The 12,841-nt window shown below is 38.4% G+C and overlaps 1 protein-coding gene across 4 annotated transcripts in view; it reads left to right on the forward strand.

Moving 5' to 3' along the window:
- si:ch211-220f16.2 (golgin subfamily B member 1) overlaps positions 1 to 12,841 on the forward strand; it is a 72,997-nt gene that overhangs the window by 11,609 nt on the left and 48,547 nt on the right. For all 4 annotated transcript variants that reach the window (XM_054770122.1, XM_054770123.1, XM_054770125.1 and 1 more), the window contains exons 6-14: positions 1,460 to 1,603; positions 1,697 to 1,876; positions 2,032 to 2,154; positions 3,050 to 3,163; positions 4,596 to 4,881; positions 7,230 to 7,345; positions 7,538 to 7,655; positions 8,199 to 8,290; positions 8,384 to 8,534. In XM_054770122.1, coding sequence (XP_054626097.1) covers positions 1,460 to 1,603; positions 1,697 to 1,876; positions 2,032 to 2,154; positions 3,050 to 3,163; positions 4,596 to 4,881; positions 7,230 to 7,345; positions 7,538 to 7,655; positions 8,199 to 8,290; positions 8,384 to 8,534 — 1,324 coding nt within the window. The remainder of the gene's footprint in view (positions 1 to 1,459; positions 1,604 to 1,696; positions 1,877 to 2,031; positions 2,155 to 3,049; positions 3,164 to 4,595; positions 4,882 to 7,229; positions 7,346 to 7,537; positions 7,656 to 8,198; positions 8,291 to 8,383; positions 8,535 to 12,841) is intronic.

A 12,841-nucleotide genomic window follows, 5' to 3' on the forward strand; every position in this document is an offset into this window, starting at 1 on the left:
AAGACAGTAACTAAATGTAATGGAAAAAAACGTGTGACAATGTAAATTGTTACATAACTTTTGAATAACGTTTTGCTCTTTGAAGTTCACATCTTCATTCTGTCACGGTTTTTCAAAACTAGATTAATAAATCATGTGGTTTTGTGGTTGAATATGGCCTATTATTAGTCCAAAAATATGCATATTGAAGCAAACATTGCATATTTTCAGCCTACATTCAACATTTTTGAGCGTAAAAATAGCTAAAAGTAAAATACACTAGGTCCCCAACTTACAAACACAATTGGTTCCAGACGACCGTTCACAAGTCGATTTGTTCTTAAGTTGGAGAAAAGGTAATATTACCAATGATATAGGTACTACATGTACGTGTATACATTTATGCGTATGTATGTAAATATGAGTTTGGATGTAGTAGTAATATTAAACGAGGATAATTAATGAAAAAAAACAATAATAATAATAAAAATGATATAATAATACGTAATGATAAATGTTATTTACCTTTGAAGAAGAGTGGTCGAGCACACGTCGTTGGTGGAGGAGGAGTTATTGAAAAAAGTAAAAATCATCGTCGTCGGTAGACTCTTCTAAAAGAGGTAGTTCAGGGGAAACTACTGAGGTGGAAGGAATTGGCGCAAAGGTGTAGGCATTGGTGGCGAGTCACTTGGTGACGACGGTGCAGGAGTAGCAGATCTACGTTTGAAGAAGCTTTCAATGGAAGTTTGTATGGTCTGCCTTTTCTTCTCCTCGTAGATGATACGGTAGCACTGTAGAGCACCATTTTCGAACAAATTCAAATGACAAAATATCGCAATTTTCCACAAAATACATGAAAATATAGACCAGTCAGCTTGCGTTCATATCTCCGAATGTTCGCAAGTCGGATGTTTGTAAGTAGAGAACCTAGTGTACTATGATAAGAAGATTAATTCAAATACGTTGGGGTGTTATTTCATGTCTAGAGGACTCTTAATAATGTTAAAAAACAGATTTAAAGGGTTGTAAACAGCGTTTCTATGCTCTTAACTCTGAAAATATTCCATTTATGAATAAGGAATCCTATTTGGCCGAGATGAACTCATCATGGTTGGGCCTGGAACCAATTAACCACGATGAGGGAGGGATTAATGTACATTATTACACACCAAAGTTCAGGCATTACCATGCATACTGTAATTGTTTTGTTTCACAATGTCGTCCCCTGCTGGACAACAAGGGCTACTGACTATATTAAAGGGACGACCTTCAATATACTGGATTCCTAATTCATATTTATCTCTAAGGTTATGTATCAGGTATTTGTAAAGAAATATAATAAACTAGACACCACAGTAGCACTGAGAGGTTCTATATTTTTGTGTAAATAACTGAAATTAATGTTAATATTACAGATACCAATTAAATGTGGCGTTTTAGCAAATTCCTTTAATTAAAGCAACATAAATTTTTCCTTCAGAGGAGGGAGGTGGAGGCACAGCGGCAACGAGGGGAAGAAATGGATGTTATGCTGACAGATAAGGACAAGAAGCTGTCAGAGAAGGAGGCCTACATCATTCACTTGCAAACATCAATGGCAGGAAATACGTCTGCACAACAAAAGGTACAGTACTTTTCAGTCTTTATGATGATGGTGATGATTCAAACATGTAAATTGAACGCAGTTTTGTGGCTCCAATATGCTGTACTTTCTCAGGTGGATGAAGACCATGGAACAATGCAGGAGCTTCAGATGCTGGTGCAGAGTCTGACCAAGAAAGTTGGAGAAGCCGAGGAACGCTACAGTTTGCTCCAGGAGCAGACAGACAGCCTGAAGGAGCTTCTGGTCACAGAGAAGGAGCAGTACAGTCAGAAAGAGAACATGTATAAGCAGAATGTAGGTTGTTACCGTGGAGTACTCCGATCCAAGTCACACAATGTTAAAAATTTTTATCTTTAATATCACTCGCAGAGTTTGTACTTGTCCTTGTACTTTAAACAGTGTAGCAATGTCAAATATGTATTTATGATTCATACAGTCTTTCCTTTTAGATCCAAACCTTCAAAGAGATCATTCTCCAGAAAGATCATCAGATAACAGAGATCAACCAGATGCATGAACAGGAACTCTTCAAACTAGCTGCAACATCTGATGCCAGTGCTGATCTTCAGCAGGTGGTTCTAACCTTCCGAAGGATTTTCTGTCATCAGTCAGGTCATTTAAGGCAGGGGTCCCCAACCACCGGGCCATGGGCAGGGCTGAACCGTGCTGCGGGAAACTTTCAGGCGATTTTAAAAATGAATAAAAATAAAATAAAAATAAATAACGATATCAAATTTTATGTAAATGCATATCAGTTTTAGAAATACCGTCCATTATCTTATGCAAAAAATAATATACAGTTTGAAATCCCAACCTATTTGCATGTTTATGATTTTTGTTGCAAGCGGCGACCCGTCCCACTATGACGATCAATGAACGCACCATTGTGCATGTGCTAACTTTGTCCCACGCTGCACAGAGACTGCTTTTACAATGTTTCTTTCACTTCGTATTTGCTCCCAAATGCTGATACTATGTGGGAATGCATAAAGGTAAGGTTTCATGACGTTATTGAGTGCTAATGTGCATATCTGTTCTGTGCACCGGTAATTAATGCTAGCACACTGCCTGTTATCACACACATCAAACAGTGACGTTATACTTGTAATCTTCTCTCTGACAAACAGACTGCTGGCTCGTACTGGTGGATGGTGGGTCTGATTTCATTTTCTGCTTTTAATTTGATGTTGTTCCTGTCTTAATTTTGCACAACACATATTAAATAAGGTACATTAGATGGCTATAATGTACGACCACCCCCACCGCCACCCCCAGTCCGCTGGAGATTTCTGGGAACACGAGCCGGTCTGTGAGTCCAAAAAGGTTGGGGGCCACTGATTTAAGGCATCCGATTTGATGAGATTGCTTATTGGTCATTGTTAAATTAATTATCAAATGAATGGACTTGACTGGAAAAAAAATACTAATGCTTTGACTGCTGACATTGTTGTATTGTTTTCTTATCAGCTTTTGAAGGCATTAAAACAGAAGCTTCATGAGAAGGAGGAGGTGCTGCTTGGTAAAACTCAGGTCATTGATGTTCTACAGAAAGAGGTGGACGGCAGAGACCAGCAGATTAAGGTCAGGAATTATACTTAATGCTAATTTATGAGGTACCTCGATCAAATAAAAGTAACTGATAGTACAACACAAATACAAATAAACTGTACAACCTTTTCATTTATTGATTAAGTAGATATAGAATTACAGTCGTCCCTCACTACATTGCGGTTCGAATATTGCGACGTCACACTATCACGCTTTTTCACACAGTAATTACGATATGATTGCTGTTTCATGGTTGAATACAGCCTATATTATAAGCCAAAATACAAAGACAAGGCAAAAGAAGCATTCTAATTGTGAATGTAGCACTGTAGTGTACATTGCACACTAGGTGTTGGTGTTCGGTGAGACAAGGACCAGATGTGATGGCCAGAAAGACATTTATTCTAAGTTTTAATTATCTCACAGCAGGCAATTTTGTGCATGTGTGTTAGATGGTTTTTTTGGACATGCAAGGAGGTATTTCAATCCAAATTCTCAAAAATATTTGGAAGTTTGACTGAAATTTGGCGCTAACTCGGTGTTCTTCCGTGTAATGCAGTAGCAAGGTTTTCTTGCTACAGTCATCCCTGGTTCATTGCAGTTAATTGGTTGCCGACCTGACTGTGATAAGTGAATTTTGTCAAAGTATGACTCCTTACTTATAAATGGAATATTTTTGTAGACAACCTGTTCACCACTTTCTAAATACGGCTTTTAACATTAATAGAGCCCTATCGACATGAAATAACACCACTTTGTCACCTTTACACTCCTTTTACCCAATATCATAGACACAATAATAGAAAATAAGACAATGTAGACTCATATGTTAGTTCCTTGTTGTTCTTTCTTCTTTTACCTCTGGGACTTCTTTCGGTGGCTAATGTTTTTATATATAGAGTCACGCAGAGACGTTCTTTTGAAGTTTTATCGCCAACCTTGCCACCAATAGGAGTGCTCAGTTACAACACAGAACACAGTTCAGCTCGCACACTTATCTCCTCAGTCTTTCTCTCACAAATAACATTGACGGCGAGGTGTGTTTATGTGCGTCAGAATTTTGAACGTCAGCATTACAACACCAACAGGTCCTTACAGTAACATTACTGGCACCTAGTGACCAGTATAGAATACTACATATCATGTCTTTGAATGTGTTTTCTGAATATCTTATATTTGTAATTTAGTTAATTTCCTAATTTTTATTCTTGAAAATGCTCAATTTAGGCCAAAAATACATACAAATTGCTTAAACATGCATATTTTGTGAGTAATAATAGGCTGTATGCAACCACAAAGCAGCATGATTTTTCAATTCATGCATTTTGAAAAACCGTGATAGAGTGAAGCCACTAAATTTTGAAGCACACAGTGGCGAGGAACGACTGAATGTGATATTCAGTATATAATGGAAACCCCAAAACTTAATGGTGATAATATCTTTCTTTATGCTTTCCCATGCCAGGAGCTCACAGAGCGGATGCGTAGACTCCATGTTGAACGAGAGTCCCTCGAATCTAAGATGGAGGCAGAAAAGCATGTGATGCGAGCACAACTCCGTGACCTGATAGAAAAGCACCAGGGAGAGGTTCGGCGAATGACAGAGCAACATCAGTCACAGTTAAGCGAAACCCAACAGGATCTGCTGGGCCAGCTGGAGCAGCTGAGAAATGCTGCAGTAGCACCATGGACCAGTCAAGAGGCCCCGACCACTGATCCAACCACTGTCCAGAGAATAGCTGAATTGGAAGGTAGTTTTTTTTTTTTTTTTTTTTTTTTTTTATAAGACTAAAACCACAGTTTTCATAAAACAGTCCGTCACTGTTTTATAAAAGGGGACACAATAATTAGGGATAGTCTGTAGTTTCTCTATGGCACTTGGTTCCCAAACTTTTTACAGTTGCGTATCCCTTCAGACATTTGACCTGAAGCCATGTACCCTCTACTCCTGCACCCTTAAAAAAAAACATACACCTTTTTTTTAATCTTAATTAACATGAAATATTGAACTTAATTAATTGGTGAATGAATTTTATAGTAATTCTGAGTCACAGATGTGTATTTTGCATGGTTACATTTTGATAATGTTTCACATGAGCACTGATAAATGGATCAGGAATCATCCTACATATCTTTCATTCTAGTCTGAAGTCGGCATCCTTCCGTTTGAATGGCTTGAATTTGTGCATCACTTTTTTTGTCCACTCACGATGGCTATGGTTTTAGACTGCATATTAATTTAATACCAAGTTGAAAGGGAATGTTTACCAATCACGATAAAGCAGTGACCGAAGTAGAAAAATACATACAGCCAACGATTAAGCCTAATTTTCGGCGGAATCTCTGCTCACAGTGACAGGTTTTCACTGCTGCCCTGTACGGGGATTGGAGCACCAATATAAATTAAATCTTCAAGATTAAACACTCCTAATGCACAAAATAATCATCAAACTTACTTATTTGTTCTTATGATACACACAGAGTAGGAAACAACTTCATGCTCGGTCTCTTATCTGCTGTGTTCCCCTTGCACCATGAGGCGTTTAGGCGCACTCGTAATTGTGAGTGCTAAAGGCCCTGTCACACCTTGACGATTTAGCCAGCTTACGCCAACGTATGAAAAATGTGGCCAATACACTGGCGTACGTCGAATAAGTTATGGGTAAGTCTTGTATAAGTTAAGAGCACGCTGAAGCACGCCGGCATACGTCATAGTACGTCCAGGTGGACCAAAAATGTTGTGCATGCACAAAAGTTTTCGACGTATGTCAACGTATGATTCATACGTCCTGCATACGCGAGCAATAAGTTATGCGATCGTTGACGCCCGTTCACACACGTTATTTGTAAGTTACGCACAAGTCATAATACGTCAACATACCTTGAGACAAAACTGTATCTTCTTGGCTCTCTTCTTGGCAAGGGTTGGCTCAGAAGAGATGCAAGGGTTGGCTCGGAGGAGATGGAGGCTGTTGTGTTTGCAGACACAGTACATTATGGTGTGCCTTGTAGGAACTCCTTATTTATACTGTACATGCTTGACGAGTAGAGGGCACTGTGACACTGGGAATGGAACTAACATTTATTCATTTATTTTTTTGCTCTTTGTCTGAGAGAAACAATGCACGTTTTAATCAAGCATTATTGATCACATCAACATAAAGTGCATAGGAGTATTTACATTCAAGAATGAGAAGAATGGAGAGATACAGCATGTTACTTTCCAAGTTAGCGTTTGCTGGAAAAATAGAACTATTTACAAATGAGTATAAAAGACAGCCGTGAAAAACATGATCATCCGTCATAATGACACCACGCCCCAGCAATGAACGATAATAAACGTATTCCTTCAAGTGTTATTGCACAGTGCAACAGTTTTATAATACTCAAACAACTTTGGGGAATGGAACTAACAGGAGTGGAAGAGGCATTACAACCTGCGTCATCTCCATCAGAGTGAGAGTGGGAGGGGGAGGCTGTGGGTGGTGATGGATCCCTCCGTTACTGCCCTGATGCTTCTTGGCAGCGGTCTTGGAAATTTTCTTCAGCATGATGGAGACGTTGACACTGCGATGTCTAGTGAGGTGAGTCATCAAGTGGCTGCCTTTTTATAGGCTACGGCACGTCATCGTCGGCCATACGCTGCCGTGCGGTTTGCATAAGTTAGACTAGCGTTGGGCATAAGTTGTGAACGCCGGCAACACGCTACGCATTCGTTGGTATAAGTCGTGTATAAGTTATAGAAACGTTCTATATAAGTTACTAATACGTCATGTATACGTCGAACTCGTTATGAATATGCTATGTATACGCCCAAAATTGGAAAAAAAACGTCCACAGTTCAACGTATGCCATCAAAATGATCACGTCAGGCATGCGCCGGATAAATCGTCAGGCTGTGACAGGGCCCTAAGGAACCAAGGCTGTAGACCAAGCAGAATGTTGCAGTCATGGAAATTGTAAAATGTTTTTTTACCAATAGGGGGCGCCATATAAATTGCCCATTCATTTTTAATTGGACAGTTCTGGTAGCAGATGTGTCCTGAATGAGCTAACATTTCATCCACTTCAAATACGATTTTTTCTGTATTGTTTACAGCCCAGACAAAGCAAAAAATTGACGAGGCAAGCAAATCAGAGGCCAAGTTCCTGAAAATGAAAGCTTGGTCTAAATCTCGAATCAGACAGCTGGAGGAGGAGCTCAAGAAAAGCCAGGTCAGATGTCCAACCGGTACATTTTAAAAGTTGTATTTGTTATTGTTGTTACTGTTTCCCTCATTGTTAAATGAAAATTTACCGAGTTATGTGTGCATGCCGTGCTACGGTGAAGTGTATTCAAAGTGATCCACAAAAAAAAATGTGGCAAGACGTTCCAGCAAGGCATTTTCACTGCTATTTCCTCTTAAGGCTGGCATCGCCCCTCCTGATCTGACTGCCCTGCGAAGCCGTGTCACTGCCCTTGAGGAGGAGCGGGAGGAATACCTTTGGAAGGTGGAGCAGTATGAGGAACTCAAAGCAAAGAATGGTACTATAAAATTCTTTTTGTTTGGATTTGCAACCCTGTGCAAAGAATATCAGCAAATGTAGCTAGAAGAATATCAGTGAACATACAGTAGCTGTTTGCACACATGCAGCGCCGCACAACAAACACTCAACATGACACGTTCACGACTTCTTGGGCAGTCAGTCAACACGGAACTTTTAACATTGCACATCACTTCCAGGTCGCTACATTTTCATTGTTGTCTTTATATTCGGCTGCGCGTGCATGCATATGTGCAGGACTGCAACGTTCGTAGATATTCTTTAGGGTAAGTTTGCTGATATTCTTCTAGCTACATTTGCTACATCATTAAAGCACAGACGTGGCGCATGGATTGGAAATCTATGCAGGTGGTATTGGCAATTTCTGAAATGTGAATTGCGCTGATATCGAAACCCAATACCGATACTGGATCGGATTGGCCCTATCCCTAAGCAAAACTGAGACTTTGTGGCCGCAGTTTTGGTTTTTGCAGAAATTCTTAATTCTTAAAACTTGATTGTGTGTTGTTGATTTTACCATCAGATATGTTGGAAGCTAAACTGGTGGTATATGAGGAGCAACAAAGGACACTACAAGCCGACCTGGAACAGTTCACAAAGAGAGCTGCCTCTCAGGTCTGGGATTCAGGATTTGAATTCTTAAAGCACTTACTCAGTAAGGTGCTGTGCTTATAGTTTCCTGGCTCCCCATGCTCTTTCTGACCACAGGCAAGTGAATCCGGCAGTGCTGATGACACTCAAAGTCAGGTTTTGGAGTGGCAGGAAATGGTCGCTGAGGCAGTCAATGCCAGGGATCATGCCAGGGAAGAGAAGGCTGCTATGGTTCTTCGCATTAGCCACATGGAGGAAGAACGAGAGGGTAAGGCCTTTGCTAGATGATGACAGGTGTATCATAATATCATGCAAATACTAGTTGACTGAACTGAAAATAACAAATCCATTTTGTGATCATAAGAAATAGTCAGAATGCTCAGCTTTATAATGCAGATGATAAATAATGTTTTACCATGCAAAAGTAATCCTTTTAGAAATGTACATTATACCTAAAGTCAGGGGTGCAGCCTGCGGCTCATTCTAAAAATAGAATTTTACAAGAAAACTGAAGGAAAAAAAAAAACACAGTCATATCTTAATATTATTAGGTAAAACAATGTCATTTTAGGAGCATGTAGTTGAAATATTAAAGTAAAAATACCTTATTTTTTTCAAAAGTCGTAATATTATGACAAACAAAGTTTCATTTTTTTTTTTTATTTGGTTTGGGAAAAGTTATGATGGTATGGGACTAAAGTCAAAATATTATGCATATAAAGTTATTGAAGAAGAAAGTTGAAATATTTGGATTAAAAAAAACCAGCAAAAATTGGGATAAAAGCAAAGACCAAAGGTCATACTAATAACAGGCTTTTTCACCTATATCACAAAGCTGAGATGCAGTTTTTTTCTTGAAATATATACGTCTTAGCATATCTACATGTATTTATATATATATATATATATATATATATATATATATATATTTTTTTTTTTTAAATGTATTTATATATATCTTTTTATGAAATATCATGGTGGCCCTTGCAATCTTTTATGGCCCTCAGAGGAAAAAGTTTGGACACCACTGAATTACGATAATGGTTAGGTTAGGAGAATAATTAATATAATAATTACACAATTATGTAGGTATTCATTAGGTTACTATTGTTGAGTCACCAACCACTTTTCCAAATTAGTACTGTTTAGTGCCAGAATTGGATGAACAGTTTATATTGACAGTCATTAATGAAGAGGACAATGTCACCGGTCTTAGAAAAAATAATTAAATTATATAATGTTTTCAAAAAATATTTGTCATACACCATATCTTCCAATCCAGCTATGGATAAAGTGGTTATAGTCTTAACTATTTATTAATGAATGCACATGCAGTAGTCTCATATAACAACTTTCCAATAGACTGCACCCTAATGAATTTTCTATAAATTAGATTTGAAGTTGGTATGTTTTTTGTCCTGTATATCAATATATACGCACAATATAATGGGTTAATAAACTGACAAGTGTGAAATGTAACTCATTTGTCCTGTCACCCCACCACCACCACCACCTTCTTCACAGACACCATTGCCCTTGTAAAGACGGAATTAGAATGTGTTTTTATTATTTATAAGGTCTTCTGTTGTTTCACTGAACATTATTTTTCTTTTCTTTTTATTTCCAATTTTTCCACCCTTGTTAATTGGGAGCACTTGATTGACCAAGTGCTGTCCTATCACGTGGGACCCCTGCCTCTACTCACCCTCTCCAGCTCCTGCTCCATGGATGGGAGTAGCCACATAGAACATTTTCCCAGTTTTCCCATCAGTTTTGTGCATGCAGGCTCCTACTGAGCGTGAGTGCAGCGTTTGCTGACTGTACTGCCTGCCGCTTCCTAGAATGTTGTCTTTATTGGGGTGAGCTACAGTCAGTACAGTAGCACACTGCACAGATGAATCTTAGTTTCTACACCCCTCGAGGATGTTGTTTTCCTTTCCCTTTTTTCATCCTCTTTTGCTCGTTTTTTTATAGCTTCCATATTTCTTGGTTAGCCAACCCAAATTCACTAACATTTTAATACTTTACCAAATGGAGTCAAACAATCTTTTTGTCATAGTGGAATGAATTGATATATCTTAGGTTGACTCAACAGTGTTAACATGAAGTAATGTTGTACATTCCAGTATTGTGTCTTAACTTTTATTTACCATACTGATGAAAACAAACCACATTCACGAGAGAGATTAAAAAATGTCAATTTTTAAAATAATTTTTCCAACATATTGAGGCTAACAATTGGTTATCCAGTGGAACCTCGGTTAAAAATTTCCTTCCAAAATTTTGCCTCAGTTTACTTACATTTTCCGGTTAGTGTACAATAATACACTGCATTAGTCTGTGTTCTCAATGTATTTTTCTCACAAAACCTCCCCTAACTAACGATTATTTTAATAATCGATTCATTGTTCGATAATTTTTTGATTAATCTGGTTTAAAAAAAAAACACACATTTTAAATTTCCGCCTCTTAGCAGCAGTTCCTTTTAAGAATGCACAGATTGACTTTTTCTCTCCCCAAAATCATACCAAAGAGGGTGAGGCAGAGGAATTTCTCAGACACCGAAATTGAAGTAGAGAAGTATAAACAACTAGAGAAATATAATGAACTGACAAACATCACCGACACTCTGCTGCAAATCAACAAGTCACTGTCACAGACCGCTACATGTGCATCACCAATAAATAAATAAGTAAAAACAAATAAATACATTTTAGTGACAGGCTTTGTGTTTGGCATCGGCTCGTCTGCTCTGGGGGAGGGGCGGTGCTTTGTTTGGTGCATTTTCCTACACACAAGTACAAGTGGATAAATCCCATACATTGCATGGGAATGTTCTTATGCACGCTGTACGTATATACAGTATCTCTGCAGTGGTTAGCTTCAGAAAAAGGAAAAAGTGTCGACTGCTCTTTTCTAAAGTCAAAGCTGATGTGTGTGACAATTTTGTTTTGCCTGATACACAAAGATAATAGATATGTATGACTAAGGAAATTAAAAAATATCACATTTGAGAGACTTAAATTAGGATATTTACAGTACATTTTTAAATGAAACGATTAATCAAACCAAAATAGTTGTCGATTATTTGGATAATCAATTAATAATCGAGTCATCGATTAGTCATTGCAGCTCTAGTGACAATGCATACTCATGCAGGAACAATGCGTGTCGCGTGTACTGTGTCGTGCACTAGACATAAATAGTACTTGACTTGGGTGTAAATAAGTCCTGCGGTAGCGTGGCATTTCGTGCCAATTTGCAGCATTCAGGAATTGCGGAACATGTGTTAACAGAACGCAAACAGTGCGCAAACTTGTCTTCGCGCTTTTCAGGCGTACCATCTAAATGACACACACTGCCACGGCGTATTGCGGGACCATGTGGAGACAAAAGTGTCAGGGTGCATTACAAGCAGTTGTGATTTGTCAGGGGTTTTTAAGAAGATATTTAAAGTGACTGTGTTTGTACCAATAACTTGCATGCTTTTTAACAAGTGGGGAAGTGGGAAAGTTGGTTCCATTCCCAGTGTCACAGTGCCCTCTACTGGTCAAAGCTGCAAACTTACCTGCAAATGCAGTAATAACAGCCTCCATCTTCACTCGCCCAGAAGACAGTTATGTCTCAAGGTATGTTGACGTATTTTGACTTGTACGTAACTTACAAATAACGTGTGTGAACGGGCGTCAACAATTGCATAACTAATTGCCCGCGTATGAATCATACGTTGACATACGTCTAAATGTTTTGTGCATACACAAAATTTTTGGACGACTTGGACGTTCTATGACGTATGCTGGCGTGCTTCAGCGTGCTCTTAACTTATACAAAACTTACCCATAACTTATTGGACGTACGCCAGCGTATTGGCCAATTTTTTCATACGTTGGCGTAAACTGGCTAAATCGTCAAGGTGTGCCAGGGCCTTAACTTAAAATTTTAGGAGCGAAAGCTGAAAATTTAGGGGCGCACACCAAAATGGACTTGCGAGGTCAATATTCACATTTCCTCTCATTTTCACTTTATTAGTGATTAATACTCAAACAATAAATGACAACTGTCTTCTCTAGCCACCCTATTTCTGTCCCTAGCTTCTGAAAGGCCTCATTGGTGGCATATAAACTGCTAAAAAAAATAAAGGGAACACTTAATCAATCACAATTTCAATCACACTTCTGTGAAATCAAACTGTCCACTTAGGAAGCAACACAGATTGACAATCAATTTCACATGCTGTTGTGCAAACGTAATAAACAACAGGTGGATAGTGAGACACCCCCAATAGTAATAATGATGATAATAATAATAATAATAAATTTGATTTCCATTGATAATTTTTGTTGTCAGCACATTAAACTATGTAAAGAACAAAGTATTTAATAAGAATATTTAATTCATTCAGATGTAGGATGTGTTATTTTAGTGTGCCCTTTATTTTTTTTTTAGCAGTGTACATTATAACTCCAATACCGCCCTCTTGTGTTTCTCTCCTTTCTTCCTCTTTAGGAGTTAATGTGGGTTGGCAAACTAGCTCATTTGCGTGTTACCCTCAAATACTGGGCTGAAGTATGGAGC

The sequence above is a fragment of the Dunckerocampus dactyliophorus genome, chromosome 3, assembly GCF_027744805.1.
Source record: "Dunckerocampus dactyliophorus isolate RoL2022-P2 chromosome 3, RoL_Ddac_1.1, whole genome shotgun sequence".
Lineage (NCBI taxonomy): Eukaryota > Metazoa > Chordata > Actinopteri > Syngnathiformes > Syngnathidae > Dunckerocampus > Dunckerocampus dactyliophorus.